The sequence below is a fragment of the Mizuhopecten yessoensis genome, unplaced genomic scaffold (assembly GCF_002113885.1).
Source record: "Mizuhopecten yessoensis strain PY_sf001 unplaced genomic scaffold, ASM211388v2 scaffold10203, whole genome shotgun sequence".
Classification (NCBI taxonomy): Eukaryota; Metazoa; Mollusca; class Bivalvia; order Pectinida; family Pectinidae; genus Mizuhopecten; species Mizuhopecten yessoensis.
The window spans coordinates 294,450-312,672 of NW_018408430.1; the positions used below are offsets into that span (position 1 = coordinate 294,450).

The 18,223-nt window shown below is 33.4% G+C and overlaps 1 protein-coding gene across 1 annotated transcript; it reads right to left on the reverse strand.

Moving 5' to 3' along the window:
• Positions 1-1,248: 1,248 nt before the first annotated feature.
• Positions 1,249-15,061, reverse strand: LOC110459744 (extracellular serine-rich protein ARB_03024-like). Its single transcript, XM_021512157.1, has 8 exons — positions 14,988-15,061; positions 7,558-7,619; positions 6,566-6,610; positions 6,203-6,244; positions 5,734-5,775; positions 4,470-4,511; positions 2,418-2,453; positions 1,249-1,896 (listed from the first exon to the last, which is right to left on the reverse strand). Exons 2-8 carry the CDS (start codon positions 7,616-7,618, stop codon positions 1,817-1,819), a joined length of 348 nt encoding a protein of 115 aa, XP_021367832.1. The 5' UTR covers position 7,619; positions 14,988-15,061; the 3' UTR covers positions 1,249-1,816.
• Positions 15,062-18,223: the final 3,162 nt, after the last annotated feature.

An 18,223-nucleotide genomic window follows, 5' to 3' on the forward strand; every position in this document is an offset into this window, starting at 1 on the left:
GTCCTACATCATACAGCTGATTCTTCCTACATTATACAGCTGATTCGTCCTACATCATACAGCCGATTCGTCCTACATCATACAGCTGATCTGGCCTTCATCATACAGCTGATTCGTCCTACATCATACATCTGATCCTTCCTATATCATACATTCGTCCTACATCATACAGCTGATTCGCCCTACATCATACAACTGATATGGCCTTCACCTAACAGCTGTATCGTATATTGTTGATATACGGATAATCAGGCGGGAAATAGAAATATTGATATACAACAGATAAAGGACGGATTCGTATCATGCATAAAATATGTGATATAAGCTGCTGTTGATACAAACTTTGAACGTTTAAGTAAACACATATAAATACAGTAAAAATAAGGACATTAATAATAACTGTGTATTATGTGTATTATTGATAGCAACTTAATATTGTCTTGGTAACGCGCAGCTGCATAAAACGGATGATAGGTCAGAGACATTTTGTCTGAAACATCAAAGGTTAAATTCTAGTAGCGGGCGGAAATTTGTTATGGTCTTTTGCTAGACACGTAACGGGTAAACTAGATTTAAACTGCCTTGAACGAAGTTTCATATGTGTGTGTGTGTTATCTTTATGCAATAGTGCTCCGTTAAAATGCAGACCGTAACACAGAGCATTCTTTGAGTATACTAGTGATGTATTACACCTACCATATCTCCTTTATCGTTTATAACTCAGAAATATTTCATACTTCAACCATATAAACAACTGGTAATTCAGCATGTGATGGGCGTATTATGTACCGCTTTGCAGTGCCCTTGTTTATATTCTTGTTTAAAGTTTAACGTCATCTTAGCAGCGATGAGCATATGAGACCGCATGTCTAGGTAGGTAGAAAACCGGTTTTCTCAATGTCCCCAAAACACAAGACAAGGAAGAAGCCACCCCGATATGCAAGGGTTGGGGAGAGGATGAGGGGAGCTCCTATTTTAGTAACCCCTGAGGATCATGCAGTGAGATACAACAAGCTTATTATCTTCCCGAACCTGATATTTCTAGCGCTATACATATGTTGTACAATTAGAATGATTTAATATTAACCAATTTTAAAGTATCTAACATAAAATATACAAAATAATTACTTATACTAATTATTATACATTTAGCATGTTCGAAATAGTTTATACCTTTGAGTTCATAATTCATCATACATAATGATGATATAAAGATTATGAAAATTATGAAAGAAACACAGTTCGCAATGCACATGTGCATATTTATTTATAACAACACAGCGACAATGAATTAGCTATCAAAATACATAAATAAATTAAATAGACACATTATATAAACGATTCAGAATTGCAGCTCATCACATTGCACAAATGTGTTTCAATGCTTGCAAACTTGTTGAATTATCATATGTGATTCAACTGCTATAGAACTGTGTAAGCATCCATTCATAAATCATAAAAAACGCATCGCACAGTCATTTCTTAGACTATTGGTTTAACAAAAGAATTTTTTTTACTTTTATAAACCACTTAATTCCGTTTAGATTTTAAAATGTTTTAGATAATTTTGATTTGTGGGAGATATATTGAAATGAGTTTGCTGATTACTCCAAAAATATCCCGCAATATAATGTATAATTTTGATATGAAGAATAAATAAAAATTGATCTATAATCAAATAAAGAAACACAGTCATTTTCGTAACACCAGACTGTAAAACGTAAACATTGAACGATGTCATCCGTCATTTCGTTCAAAGGGTGATGTATTTGGTATATTTATCAGGATGACACACTTTGTGTTTGAAATATCCCAATCATGCACTCAGAAACAGCTTGGCTAGGATTCCACACATCAGTATAAGGGGAGATAAACCGTGTCCGATGGATCCAGTGCCTGAAGAAAGAAACGCATATATTAGAACCAGATAAACATGTTGACCTTTTACCTTTCATATGCTTTTTCTAAACGATCGGCTGCTATATAACGTATCATTTGAATAACGTCATCATTGATAAAGAGGCCGTTTATATTTCAACTGAGTTTTCTCATAAGTTTTGGCCGTATTGTCTATTTAAGAAATGTGTATCAACCGAACTTCATTTTGATGGATGTTTTTTTTTTTTTTTTTTTTTTTTTAAAGCCATTGTTCAATTATCCTGACGTTATTACATACAAATATATATAAATGCGAACATCTTTAAGCAAGTACACCTAATGTGTTATTAAGTTCTGATGTAATCCAATCATTATTTTAAGGAGAGAGAAAATCGTGTGTACCAATACTCATAAATCTTTATTTTGTTAATTCACTTTTCAAATGTGATCTTCTCATGTAGTATAACTGTTTGTTTGCTGTGTTATCCAAATGGTATTACTATTACATTAACCAACACCATTTTACAAAGGAGTCTTACCTGACTTTGGTGTTGTGCTGTTTTTTCCATCGCTACCTAATAAACAGTAAGACAATAAATTGTTTTTTTATAAGAATATCTCCATATAATATTACAATGCGAAAACGGTTTGAAAAAAAATGATATTATAGATCACAAAATGGAGATTTAATGTAGCTATATTTTACGTTCTGCTGTGATAAAAGTTGCAACCATTGATTTTGGTGGTAATGAACAATACATTTTTTATCGCAAATTAGACGATGATACCCCTCCAGGTGATACCCCGTCTTAAATTTTTCATCTGTCGTTATACAAATTGCTTTGATGCTGTTTGATTCCTGAAATAACGGATAACATTGTTTACGCGTAAGTAATTCAAACGTAGGTAAAGTACTAAAAATAACATATGTATTTGAGTACTCTAACGGGATACTTTAAAGCTATCACGAAATTGAAATATTTTTTTTCGAATTAATAGGTGAAAAAAACAGCTACATTTGTACCTGTAGTAGAACAAGATCGGGATATCTCACTATCGGGCTGTGATACATCTCCACATTGTCTTACGCTTCGTTCGGGTTTTTGTTACAGAATCTAAATCTTCGACTGCGAAAACTTAATATCGCTCTTTAACATGTATTTGATTTTTTTTCAATTTATTCACGTCTTGATATCTGCATGCACTGGTTTTCATTAACAAATACCAAGATATGTTCAGGGATGTTAATATTTTGTTCCTTTATTATCATGCATTAGTATAGATGTAACGTTATGTAAGCATTTCTACCGTTTTATGCGTTTTGGGTTTTCTATTTTATTTGTCCATAACTTGAAATAATAAAAAAAACAATCGAAGATACCTTGAGATAAACTAGTATTGGCAAGTGTCTTTATATCGTCATATCAGGAGAGTAGGATTTTTTTGAGATTTTTAAAGATAGTTTTGAGATTTTGTTACTCGTAATTTCAAATCAATATATCATAATAAGTACATATGAACTTGTGGAAGAGACAACTGGAATGGAGACTTTCTGCTTATGGAAATTAACGTTTACCTCTATATATGCACACATTAGTACACTGTATAGTTATATACACGACACATTAGGAAATAATTTAACGGTATATCTAAGTATGGTTCACATGACGTTTTCGTACAAAAAGGATTCACCAGTGTTAACAAAAAGCAAACAATTGTTCCGACACATATGTAGAATACAATGATCAGGAAAAATATTCTCATAAAACCCTTGATAACGCTACACATTACATTTTGAGGACACTTGAAATAAATTACACTGTAACGAGAATTTTACATAACTAGTAAGCTTTTTGTTTGTTTGTTTGTCTGATTTTGTTTAACGTCCTATTAACAGCTAGGGTCATTTAAGGACGGCCTCCCCTGTATGCAAGATGCATGCGTGTAGTGTATGTGTGTGTATCTTGGGAGGCTGCGATATGTTCGCGTTTGTCTCCTTGTGATGGCGCGGAACTGATGCCGACTTTACAGTGCTACCTCACTGAAATATTGAACCAATTAAACGTTGCTTACATACGTGTATGTACCGCCAATACTTTATATCTCTACCAGTATATATTATCTGTATTTGATGGTTGACTATGTGTTCCGGAGCTCCCTCCTCATGATGGAGTGTAAATAAACCAAGTCAACAAAAGTCTACATGTAACATTACATTATATGAAATAACCTTATGACAAAGGCTTATAAATAACAAGCAAATACTAATCGTTTTAATAGGGCTATACTTGTATGATGTGTATAGACTAGTTATATTTTCCCCCCTTATCTTTCGTCATTCATTACTGTGTTGATTGTTTTTGGTTATGTGATTAAAATGATTCGTTAGCAGACATTGTTTCAAAAATATATTTTTAAGTTTAAATCCTAAACTGAGCCTTTCAAAACTAATTAAATACAAAAAAGTTACGCCGATATCAACGACTGATAGTTTCAACAGAATCAAACAATCACTAAAAATACGAAGAAGCAAATAAACGGTGCTTACACATGTACCGCCAATACTATATCTTTCTATCAGTATAAATTACCTGTATTTGATGGTTGACTATGTGTTCCGGAGCTCCCTCCTCCTGGTGGAGAGTACATAAAACGAAGTCAACAAGAGTCTACATGTAACATTACATTATATGAAATAACTTTATGACAAAGGCTTATAAATAACAAGCAAATACTAATCGTTTTAATAGGGTCTCGTGACGGGAACAGGCCAGCTTTTTTGTTCTTACATTGTGTCATTTCATATTGTTTTGATTGAATTTGGTTATGTGTTCTAAAAAGTGTATAGCAGAAAATGTTTCGATCACATATTTACACATTTTTTTTATTCTAAACTCAGCGTTTAAAAAACAATTCCAGGCACAAAGCTTCGGCCGATATCAGGGAATATCACTAGAAATACGAAGAAGCAACTAAATGTTGCTTACACATGTACTGCCAATAATTATCTTTCTACCAGTATATATTACCTGTATTTGATGGTTAGCTCTGTGTTCCGGAGCTCCCACCTCCTGGTGGAGAGTAAATAAAACTAAGTCAACAAAAGTCTACATGTAGCATAACATTGTGTAAAATAATCTTATGACTAAGGCTTATAAATGACAAGCAAATACCAATCGTTTTAATAGGGCTATGCATGTATGATGTGTATAGACTAGTTATATGTCCCCCCTTATCTTTCGTCATTATTATTGTGTTGGTTGTTTTTGGTACTGAGAATAAAATGATTCGATAGCAGACATTTAAAAAAAACATATTTTTATGTTTTAATCCTATACTAAGCCTTTCAAAACTAATTAAATACAAAAAGTTACGCCGATATCAAGGACTGATACTTTTTTAACAGAGTCAAACAATCACTAAAATACGATGGAACAATCAAACGGTGCTTACACATGTACCGCCAATACTATATCTTTCTACCCGTATATATTACCCGTATTTGATGGTTGGCTCTGTGTTCCGGAGCTCCCTCCTCCTGCTGGAGAGTACATAAAACTAAGTCAACAAGAGTCTACATGTAACATTACATTATATGAAATAACTTTATGACAAAGGCTTATAAATAACAAGCAACTACTAATCGTTTTAATAGGGTCTCGTGACGGGAACAGGCCAGCTTTTTTATTCTACCTTTTGTCATTTCATATTGTTTTGATTGAATTTGGTTTTGTGATCTAAAAAGTGTATAGCAGAAAATGTTTCGATCACATATTTACACATTTTTTATTCTAAGCTCAGCGTTTAAAAACCAATTCCAGGCACAAAGCTACGGCTACTACCAGTATATATTACCTGTATTTGATGGTTGGCTCTGTGTTCCGGAGCTCCCTCCTCCTGGTGGAGAGTAAATACAACTAAGTCAACAAAAGTCTACATGTAGCATAACATTGTGTAAAATAATCTTATGACTAAGGCTTATAAATGACAAGCAAATACTAATCGTTTTAATAGGGCTATACTTGTATGATGTGTATAGACTAGTTATGTGTTTCCCCCTTATCTTTCGTCATAAATGTTTGTGTTGGTTGTTTCTGGTACTGTTAATACAATGATTCGATAACAGACATTTAAAAAAAAACTTATTTTTACGTTTTAATCCTATACTTAGCCTTTCAAAACTAATTAAATACAAAACGTTACGCCGATATCAACGACTGATAGTTTCAACAGAATCAAACAATCACTAAAAATACGAAGAAGCAAATAAACGGTGCTTACACATGTACCGCCAATACTATATCTTTCTACCAGTATATATTACCTGTATTTGATGGTTGGCTCTGTGTTCCGGAGCTCCCTCCTCCTGGTGGAGAGTAAATAAAACTAAGTCAACAAAAGTCTACATGTAGCATAACATTGTGTAAACTAAACTTATGACTAAGGGTTATAAATGACAAGCAGATACTAATCGTTTTAATAGGGCTATACATGTATAATGTGTATAGACTAGTTATGAGTTTCCCCCTTATCTTTCGTCATTCATTTTTGTGTTGGTTGTTTTTGGTACTGTGAATAAAATGATTCAATAGCAGACATTTAAAAAAAAAAAAAAATACGTTTTAATCCTATACTTAGCCTTTCAAAACTGATTTTAATACTATATCTTTCTACCAGTATATATTACCTGTATTTGATGGCTGGCTATGTGTTCCGGAGCTCCCTCCTCCTGCTGGAGAGTACATAAAACTAAGTCAACAAGAGTCTACATGTAGCATAACATTATGTAAAATAATCTGATGACTAAGGCTAATAGGGACTAATGACGGGTACAGACTGGCTATATGCTCTTTCTTACCTTGCGTCAATCATTATTGTTTTGTTTTTGGTCAAGCTATTAATACAATTCTATAGCGAAAATGTTTCGATCTCATATTTTTACTTTTTTTTATTCTTAACCCTGCGTTTAACATCGTTGTATAAGCATAATATTTTGCAATCATATTGTCGTGAAATTAGTTAGAAAATTAATCAACCCCAGTTTTGTGGGGTTTCTTTTTTTGTTATTATTTTTTTCAAAAACGATAGTGTAATGTATAACATATATAGGTTCATTGGCGTAAATGCTATTTTAATCATTGGAAATCCATTTGGTGGGTGTGGGGTGAAATTGATTTCATAAATTTTTGTTACAACGCAGATATTTCTTACCTTCTTCGGTCATGTCAACAAAAATAATTGAAAAATAGCAGACGACGCAAGTGTTAGTTATTAACAAATCAAAGTATTTCAGTTATATGATGAAAAGGATTTTTCACTCGTTTCCATCTGATATGAGATGGGTACTCATGTACAATCCTATATATTTAACCATGCATCCAATTTATACGAATTACAGCAAAATGAAGCGATTAAATCAATTGTTTACTGAAGTTTCACATTGAATTATTGATTCTGTTGTTGTTTAGCTGTCCAATTGAATATGTCTATGTCATGCGACATTTAAAGCTCCTATTGAAATCAGTTAAATACTAGGTGAGTGATATTTAGGCTTTCATATCAATATTGAGTCTTCTATTGCCGCCTTTGGAAAAAAAGTAAAGCATACGTTTGATAGCATTACATTGATAAAATTTCGAAACATATAGGTTTATTTTGTAATATGAAGTTCATACTAACCGCCAAAAACTCCAGCAACTGTGATACACAGAAAACACAGGAAAACAAGGATGCTCTTCATCCTGCAAGGCAATATAAAACCAAATACGTTTGTAAATAACAGCCATAAACACAATTGTATGTATATGCATCTGCTAAAATGACACGTTTCGACAAATACATCAAAAGTTTTAAATATGAAATATATAATTTTCAAATACCTATTTTCATCGAATTATGAGGTTGCAAACTTACTTTTATACTGACAAATAGATGTCTACAAATATCAAATTTTCTTGGAAATATAATGTAATTACATAATTATATAATGTAAATAATAACGAATAGAAGTGCAAGTAGTAATGGCACGGATTTGACTTATAACTAGCGTTTGCTTGTATCCAAAATCATTAAAAATTTGCCGCTATAAATGAATCGCCATTTATCTTAATGGATCAGTTGCTGATGATGATTAACAAAACTGTTCATTGGCATAACATACAAATATATTTCAATTATGATATTTAAATATTTTGTATGAATACATTGAGCATATGCTTTAGCGGAAAGTTAGAAAATGTGCAGTAATAACGATAACAAATTAACAAGGAAATGTCACGTTGAGGCACGTCGTTAAAAGATTAAAGCTATTAGTAGTCAATAAAACAAAACAAAACAAAACAAACAAAAAAAAACTAGTTCAAACCACTTCGCCCTTTGTATTACGATTTAAACCACATGAGTCATATACGAAATATGTATTGGTATATGGCTACGAAACGTACTCGGGGACCTTATGTGTGGGCAAGCACCAGGTACGGTACTTATTACAATGAGTGATGAGTTAAGGAAGATAGATAGTACATGTATCTAATTAATTAAATTGGATTGTTTGGACAGGTTTACAAACGCTATTTCAAGTCACATTCGCAGTAAGTTCAGTGGAAGATCATATAACCTTGAGCGCTTAACCTGTTGAAAGTTAATCAAAAAGTTAAATTAAATTGTTTTGTCAGCTAGCAAATCTATGTTTTATACAAAATGGAATGCTGGTACCCGCATTCGAAAAATGAAACCAGTCCCGTGACCCGCTTGTTTAGAGGTGTTTTTGAAGAGGGAGCTGGCGATGAGTGGAGATTTGGGAACCTTTTTTTTACTTTTTAAATATGCATGGACTATGAAGCAAAACTTGTGTGTGCAAGAGTTTGGGGTATTTACTCAGTGTAACAAGTCAATTGGGGAAGCTGTTTAGTTATTTTTAGAGTTGTTGTACAAACTTATTCGAATCTTTGTTGAACAGAGTAGACAAGAACGGTGCACTTTCTCATATATTTCAATACACGCTGAATAGGTCAAAACTATTGTATATTCGCTAATTTCTTACAAACAAACTAACATGTTAGTGATTTCAAGTTAAATGAAATCTAATCCGACATTAGAATGGGGAAACTTAAAGTGGTCATTTTTATATTCGTATCCCGATTCCTGCCGACATCTAAAGCACTATTTCAATGAGATAATATTTTCAAATGTCATGTTATTCAAATCTGTCCGTGACAGTGACAGTTTGATTAGTACTAGAAATAAGTTAGTTTTTCACATACACATGTTGATATATAATCCCGTGGTATTAAACTTTAACGCCCGGTGCTTTTACTTTTCACTTGACATGTATCTAGATAATAGGACATATCTGAATGATCGTTGATGTACGATTCGGTATGTATTTTACTACATTACAGGTTTTGCTATTTTTTAGTTATCTGGGCTACGTATAGCTCAAAGACTAGTGCGATGAATCTAACGTCTTGTCAAAGTTTAGCCTATAGTCGCAGTTGTGGTTTTTGTATTCGTGGTAGTATATTGTGATGCCTGATTGAAAGTATGTTTAATTTGTTTTCAAAATTTACTTTGTGTAAATTGGGACGCCTATTTACAACATGTGTTACAACATTATGCCGTCTGTCAGATGGGACTGGTGGGATATTAAAGGGACATACCGTTAAACAAATATGCACTATCAAGTACGCGTCTTTTCCATCCCCATATTCATAGTCCTTTCTAAATGTCCGTTTTGACCTCTCAATTTCTACGATAAAGCCCGGATAAGGTCACGTGACGGTTTTGATATAAAGCTGTTAACACAGGTGATCTGACTGAGTTGCCAAGTTTGCAAAGGGGACCCTAGAGAGGGTAGCTTCTCACTGCACTATGGAATCAAGGTATAAGATTAAAAGTCCGTGTTGAAACTTATATAATCTTCTTAGAAAAAAATTCTTTCGTTGTTAAATGGTACTTCCAATACCTTATCCGATGGTATATAGCAATTACACAAGTGCGATGCGTTTTTCTTGCAAATTACTTTTTTACTCATTATTTGACATTATATTTTAACTTTATAAGTTTTAAAGTTTTCGCTTATGTTACAGGATAAGCATGATACAGGTCGGGTTCAATCAAATAATTACACTTTAAATATTTCTAGGTATCCACCTTTTTTCACTGTGTATGCCCACTTCTCTCCCGTACCCCCCTCATCTTTTTTTTGCAAAATATATAAGTACTGAAAGCCTGAGTGACGACTGTCACACGATCTAAAAGGGATTATTGTACATTAATTTTCAATACTAATTTGACCAAAATTTAGAATGGGGCATAATGGGGAGATGAGAATCCCATTTTTTTTTTATAAATTAGGAATGTGACTTTTGTTAATTACTTCAGTTGGACCGTAAAAAAGGGCTGTTTCAGTCATGCCACCATTCGTTTCCGAACCTGTTTTCAGGTTGGTAAGTAAGGATTCCAGAAGGTTCATATAGCACAATCAGTTAATCAAGTGTTTATGTGTGAAATTTTGATTACTAGCGCGGTATGTATGCTAACACCTTCATCAGACAAATAATCAGTTAAACGTACATGTATATACACAGATATGGAAAATATGCCTGAGTTGACAATTACAATCGCCGTTAACTATGCTACGCTACACATGTGTGTACACTTGTTGTACAGTAATATTAATCAAATCGACAAATTGATTAGCCTACACTATGCCCGGTGATAGATATTTGAGAGTCTTTTGATCCCATCATCTCGATTGGTGTTTTAGTGATTAAAACTTGATGGATTGATATTGAATGTCACCAGGAAAAAGATGCAATATCATATTGATGTATCAATGGATGTTGATTATGAAAAGGAGGGATTGGATTAGATAGTCGCATTTTGCATATTTAACCTACAAAAAAATGCCTCTCTACAGTAGTCGTACAAAGTCTAACCAAGTTCAGCAACAACACCACATACGGGTGTCTGTTACACTCGTCGATACAGAAAAGGTCATTAACTCTGTGAAAATCTTTGAGATTTTTGAGACGATTATAAACTGAACAAACAGATTTCCCAGCATGAGAGAAATTCTGAAAAAAGGTGATAACTCGATTGATCGTTGAATCCCAAAGTGAAAGCACCACTTTGTCATAATATTGATGCCTGCATGTCCAGACAAGATTTAAAAGCTGGTAATTATAATACAATCATACTTATAAAAAAATCTTCTAACCTTAATGCTGAAAGTGAAAGCATAATAACACGTCATAGTAATAAATCATACCTAGTCATGCTGAATCATCGAGGGTGATACTTATCAATATCAATATCGCCCAGTGTGTGTTTGGTTTTAATGCTTCGTAGTAATCACCATGTTGTTAAAGATTCACTACGCCAAATGTTACATTTAATTGGTTTGACCTATATTTTGATGTCGCCTATTGTCGATAAAGCAGAAGAAGATGTTTACGTTTTCAAAGAAACTGATTATTCTCGTTGTGAATTTTCAATGGTTTTCTCTTCTTGAAGATATTCTGTTTAGTATACGATTTCCTTATCTTTATTGTTTTTTAATAATTGACTTTTACCAAAATTGTGTTGGGCTATTGGTGTTCAAATTTATGAGGTGACTTTGCATAATCCATTCCAATTATTGTTTTAGTGTTGATCTAATAAATCAAATTGACCGTTATTCGAGGTACGTAGGGTCAAATCTATAAGAGTCTAAAACAAGTCTTCGCAGCAAACATTACACCTCAGGTTATGTTGTTTGAGCTGTAGGAAAATGCGATTATTGGCTATTAATAGTATTTGAATAAATAACTTCGACCGTCTTTCAAGGTCACAAAGGAAACATTTGTTGAAAACAAACATTCGTCTGAAGAACCATACATCATAGGGTCATGCTATTTAAATAAAGTGTAGCTAGAAGTTTATCGATTTTTAAATTTTGAATACAGGGTTTTAATTAAAGGTCACAGGTTTAAAGCAGTGTTATCTTTTAAATAGTAGCTAATCTTATGACAAACTATAATGGTTGTGCACATAATAACCTTTGCATAGTTTCGTAGCCACAGAGTTAATATAGGTTAAGAAATTGAGATCTATTTTTCAAGAATTGTACGTCCAAGGGGATATTTGAAATTCCATATTCAATAATAACTTGATAACCAATATAATGACAAAGATTGAATTAGGCTTTGTTTATTTCCCGGCGAAAACTTGCTATACAAGCTGTACATTTTGTGTCTGTTAGCCATGCCAAAAAATAATTTGTCGCATTTTGCTTATGTGTATGATCTCGCTGTGAATAGAGCATTATATGCATTCCAATTCTCCAAAACTGAAACTATGTATCGCATGTCACTGGTAGGCTCTGGGGGCATTTTTTAAATGAATTATGTAAGGATGATTAAGGTCATAGGAGGGTATTGATAAATGGAAATAGGGAGACAGTATCACAATTCCCGCATATTTTAATGTTTAATATCAAACTGATTAATATTGTATGGTTATTATTGACAGAACAGTGTGTTCTTTCAATATTGAAATATTTAAAAGCAGTCCAGGCATTAATTCAGTGGGTTTTTAATCAATGAGTCACATGTGTCCATTTTTCTGTACTTCAGGAAACCGGCTACGTATTTCATTACTGTGATTTTTTTCAAGAACGATAATTCTTACATGCAATTACTATGTGCATATGGTTTTATTATAAAATGTAAATTTTTAATCGTTTATAGATAATTAATCTTACACAAGTTCAGCATTGATGAAATTAATATACATTAATGCAATACTTATCTATGTCAGTATAATTTGTATTGACATTATTTTGCAAAAAGTTGTGTTTCATATTTTTTTTCAAAATTCACTCCTTTTTACATAAATCTCCATTTAAAATCCATTAAATTCAGACAACCAATATTTTTTTTATTTTTTTGTGGCAGAATATTTTTTTTTACTTCAAAGCAATATAACTTCAAAATTTGAAGAAATTCTTCTAAGAAATGGTGACACCATCCTATTACCTAAAGTGGTAAAAATGATGCGTCGGGTCATGCGTTTTGACTGCAGCAAATATATATTATGTAATCCATTATTAAGCAAACGTGTACCACAAAAGTGTAATGTGTTACATAAGTGATGTATAAATGCTTCAAATATGCCTCGCCACCATCGACCATCGTAGATATCAGCCTCCTCATCAGCGCGCAGAAAACGGGGGAGAAGGATAGAAAATGTGTGTTATCGGCATTATCAGCTTAACATGTAGCTTCTGTTTTGATAACGACAGCAGGTATTTTCATAATTTTGTTTTTTTGTCATCAAGTGGAAGCAGATCTGCATGCTAGCACACCGTAAGAGTAGGCTGGAGGACCTACATTGGTTTGCCTGGCATTTTATTGGGCCAGGTATGCCGTGCATGCTAATATGTAAATAGTCGATTGAAGCAGTGATTCGTGTGAAAAAATACCCCTCAACACATAGCCTCTAAGAGAGATATGTCTGCTTGTGTCGTGTAAACTATCATTTTTATTATAATGATAGTGTAAACTACAAATCATGAGTAAAACGAGTTTCTAGCTGTTCTTACAAAGCAAAATACATACTTATATAGTGCCGGCGAATCATATTATCAATATGTCCAATATCGATCAGCTTCTGACCTAGAAATAACTGTAACCCTCCAAAAGTTCAATAACTTAAAACTGCTTGTGTTTAGGAACATTGCTAACAAACTCTTTAAAAACTCGTACTTCCTTTGTGCAAGATAGCTCTAAAATGGTAAGCCATGGAAAATCATGAAAATATCTGGGAACGAAAATGACATTTATATCAATATATTAAATGATATTTTACAGAAATGACATGCAGTCTCTTGTTTACAGAGACCTTCGTGGCCATTAGCTTCTTCCCAAAAGTTTAATATCTTGGCCAAAATCATATCAGTGTAGCATTTGACATTGCATAATATAAATATTTAAAAAGTTCGAAATAAACCAAAGTCTTTGTATAATGTAAATGCATACGAAATTTCAAACGATATTTCAGCAAGTTATCTTGCAGGAACATACAATCTCCAATCAGAGCACCGTACGTTTATCAACTATGCGCGTATTTTGCTCAAGTTATCTTACAGAAACCAAAGTCTAAACGGACGGATGGGTGCTCCCCATACAATAAAAGTCCCATTGAAATTGTTGATAGGCTTATAATAGTACAACAACCTTCATATGATATTCACCACTGTAGGTTAGTTGAACCTCCAGAGCGTGTCTGTTTCACTCACATAATGTCTAATTAGTAAGCCTAGTAAACGTTTCATGACTGTTTTGGGACTAAAAATAATTAGTTTAAGTTTTAGTTATAAGCAAAGTAACATTATGTTTTCATCAAATCATTAGTGATTACCTTGTTGTTGCAGTGTTGAAATAAGTTCAACTTAAGATATGAATAAATGGTTTAAGCGTGATCGGTTAATAGTATTGTTTCTGAACATTTCTGATAGAGGCTATTGGTACGTTCAACGCAGAAAGTGATATAGACTATACACGATCCTCGTTCTGGTTTCTTGCAAGATATATTTAGTCCAGGTATTTAAAATGTGTAATATGTTCTGGTCAGAATAAACCCAGTTAGCATTTGTCGTCATATTTTTGTAACATGCTTACGCATCAATTATCTTTTGAAATTAAAGAGTTATCGATTCCGATTTAACATAAAGGACAGAATAGCGACTCTAATGACATTGTCTGAATTAAACATACAGTAGGTGTGTTAATTATGTCTCACCTTATCACTCATAACACTGTTGATAAAACCCTTTCGCAATATCCAATTATACAATACCAAAAGAGTGATTAAATTTACGACATAAAGATATTATTTCGTTTGGAACTGAAAAAATCGACAGAAATGAAAAGTATGATCGCTTAGTAATATGGTTCCGTTCTTGAATAAATACCACATAATATGTCAAAAAAAAGTTGCAATTCGTTTTAATCACTTGCTTTCCTATTTTGTTCTGTTTTCAAGTATATCATATCATATACATATGAATTTCTGAGAGAGAGTGAATAAAAACAATTAACATTCAAGACATGTACATGATAACTTACTTGCGTCTTGGCGACTGGAGCTGTCGTCTCACTGTATATCCGCTGTCTTGTCTCCCTGGTATATGATTATATATATGCACACCCCGATATTTATGCGTTTGGGGGTGTTGCTATATCCATTGGATATAATCACGTGCTCTGGAGAAGGGTTGAAAAAAGGGTCAAGAGGCGTATCCGTGTAAAATCAAATGTGCTTCAAGACAACATATTTTATCAACGTTTAGGTGGACGTCATTTATCATTGTAGTTGGCACAACATTGTCCTCCGTAACAGTCAATCAAAAATGAATTAAACATCAGTTGGTAAACAAGTTGGAGGTTAACACGTAAAACATCTACCAACGTTTGTTTATATGGGGGTTTACGTCCTCGCAACAGCCAGAGTCACACGAGGACGGGTGCCCAGGAGGACACCGCCGGAAAGACAGAGTTGATAGAAAAACGAGTCGGTTGCTCCTCTAATCATCCTATAAGGTGGCCTTTTTTCCCATAAATATCAATTTATGATTCTTTTATGTATTCTATTTTTTTTCGAACATGTGGTATATATTTAATTATGAAAGGTTTAATTAGATATGCTAGTCTGTTGGACAAAACACTTGTAAAACAAATTATTCGAAGACAGGGAAATCACTGATAACTAGATTTTCGTTAGAACACCATCCTAGTAATCAGATAATTATCGGTGTCATAGAATATACTTTTGTTGTGTCTCGGAAAAATATCATGTATTTTTCTGCGTAAGTATGATTTGTTCGTTGTACCTTTATGGCGACCATAGTTTTTTTGGAAGGTTACAATTGGGTATTCTGAGCAGGACGGTTTGTAACTAAAGGATTTTTTTCTTTTTTTTTCTCTAATTTTCACTGCATCATCATAAAGCTGACTAATATATATTTTTTTTCTTTTTTTTTTCTTGTCTTTTATATCAGTCTATTTCTAGATTTGCTTAACATCCGTTTGTTCATGTGGTTCAGTCTTGCTTTACATCGTGAATTAGAGTATATGCTGAAGAATTTTATTTGCAAACAATATTGATGTTGTTTGCTGTACATGTGTACATCTATTTATCAGTAATCATTTGTATGTGTTATTCCGGGTAGTATAATAGTATAATGTGTTGTTTTGGGTGATATAACGTATACTGGAGGATTAATACATGTTTAGTGTATAATTGATTGTGCTTAATGAAAGGCGTATGTTTATTTTAAAAATGTTTCGACATCAACTCAAGTTGGACTCAATGCAGCTACCAAATGCTACCTGTTTTGTTTGCCGATGAAATTAACCAGATTAGCATTACCTGTGCGTATGAATACATATATTCAGATATTGCAAAGGGAGATAACTATTGACATCTTTAAACAAAGACGATACCACCTGTATGAGATTTTACATTGTTATTGATGCTAAACAAGAAAGTGTTTAAGCAACCAAAAACAATAAATTAGCAAAGTATTATCAGCTGTAAAAAGCGGTTATGACAAATCATGTACTGCCCTAAAAATCTCCCTCCAGCTACACATTCTGCCTACTGTGTCAGTGTCAACCACCGGTACAAATCGAAAACAATTTGTATCACAAATTCATGTTGTCCAGTCATATATGTAATGCTGTCGAACAGCCAACTGCCATATGAAATGACGTCTGGTTTCCTGTCTTATTCGACATTTAATTACTGCTGCTTCACAATCCAGAAAATGACGAACCTCGAAATTAAGCGGCTTTCCAATTCGAGCTAGTAAAACGATAGCTAACGTTGACTCGCAGGTGAGCCTGCCGACTGCGTCTAGACATTATTCGTCCGCGATGATGCGTAAGAAAATATTACATCGAAACCTAAGAATTCATCAACAAAAAATAAATATGACATTAAAATGTTTTAGTGGTTTGTTTCACCACCATATTGTATGATGGTCCTTCAATGAAGGACTAGACTTGCAACAGCCCAAGAATCTGCAACAAACTATCAGAATGGATTTTCACATCTTCCTAAAAAGAATATGATTATTGAAACGTAAGGTTTGAATCTTGTTTGAATCAAGATTCAAGCCTTAATTGTTTGGTTCTGTATATGTATGTGTGGAAATGATACCTACGTTTTCTTATTATTTTAAATCTTGATGTGATGTGAGATTAATGATACACAACATGAACATGTAATCACTATTGGGGCCAGTGAGATACACCCTAAAGGTACCAGGACCGATGTGAAGGTTTGTGACGATGACAAGGTATCTACATTCGCGTATGTATGTTTCGATGACTCATATTGGGGCTTCACTGACAGTCAGAATTAGTATAAGTGTCTCTTTTTTAAAATTCTAGTTTTTTATGTTATATTAGCTTTGATGGTTTCTGTAAGGTATTGAAAGAAACAGAAATACTCCATTAAGCAATTCAGGTAAAAAATGTATATTGATTTACGTACAATAGTTGACCCCATAATGCACGAACGTGTCTTAATTCATGAAAACAACACAAACCATATCATTTGTATCTTAATGTAGGTCTGAGAAAGTATATGCGTGCATTACTCGTAGGGGGCGAATAAATTAAGGGATCCCTGTAAACTAGGGTTGGGAATTGGAGAAGTGTCTTCCCTCTGCATATGTATCGTTTACGACGACTAATGCGTCCATCTCCTTGCAGCTTCAGAGGTTTTGTTCTATGACTTTTACTGTATAAAAAGGATTTGGAGACGAAAAATCATACCCTGCCCCGCTGCATCACTTTGGAGCTTTTCCTTTCCTGTCATTCTTTTCTACATTCGTTCTCCGGAGGTGTGTAATTAAAGCACCCGTCCTAATCAACAAAAGAACTTCTTCTTTGATTTACCCCTATGCAAATATCTATTCTCTGTTACACGATATAATACAATATCATAGTTTTGTTATTTGAATCGTTAGCTATATATTATAATTAAAGTGACCAATCCCTCGATCTTAACTATTGGCAAACGTTACAAAATATCCTGTGCAAACTCTTGAATCCTAAACAGAATCATTTAGACCCTGGATACAAAATTTGTCGTTTTGATTCGTTTAAAATAGCTTTAGTATGACAGGAAGCTTCCGACAATACTAAACTAGGAAAAAGTGAGCGAGCTCACAAATGCATACCCTCGCTTGCGTTTACAATGTTTCTTGAGGAGAAACCAAAGTTTCACGAGTCTCATCTCCAGGTAAAATTGTTGAACCACAATTGCCTTTCTTTATGCACATTAAAGTAAAATT

What these genes read in the sequence shown, in the direction of transcription:
- LOC110459744 (XM_021512157.1), bottom strand. Translation starts at nt 7,618, where the DNA reads ATGAAGAGCATCCTTGTTTTCCTGTGTTTTCTGTGTATCACAGTTGCT. An exon ending in GAGCCAACCATCAAATACAG is followed by an intron (nt 5,776 to 6,202) that starts GTAATATATACT and finishes ACTCTCCACCAG; the next exon opens with GAGGAGGGAGCTCCGGAACA. An exon ending in CAGCACAACACCAAAGTCAG is followed by an intron (nt 1,897 to 2,417) that starts GTAAGACTCCTT and finishes TTCTTTCTTCAG; the next exon opens with GCACTGGATCCATCGGACAC.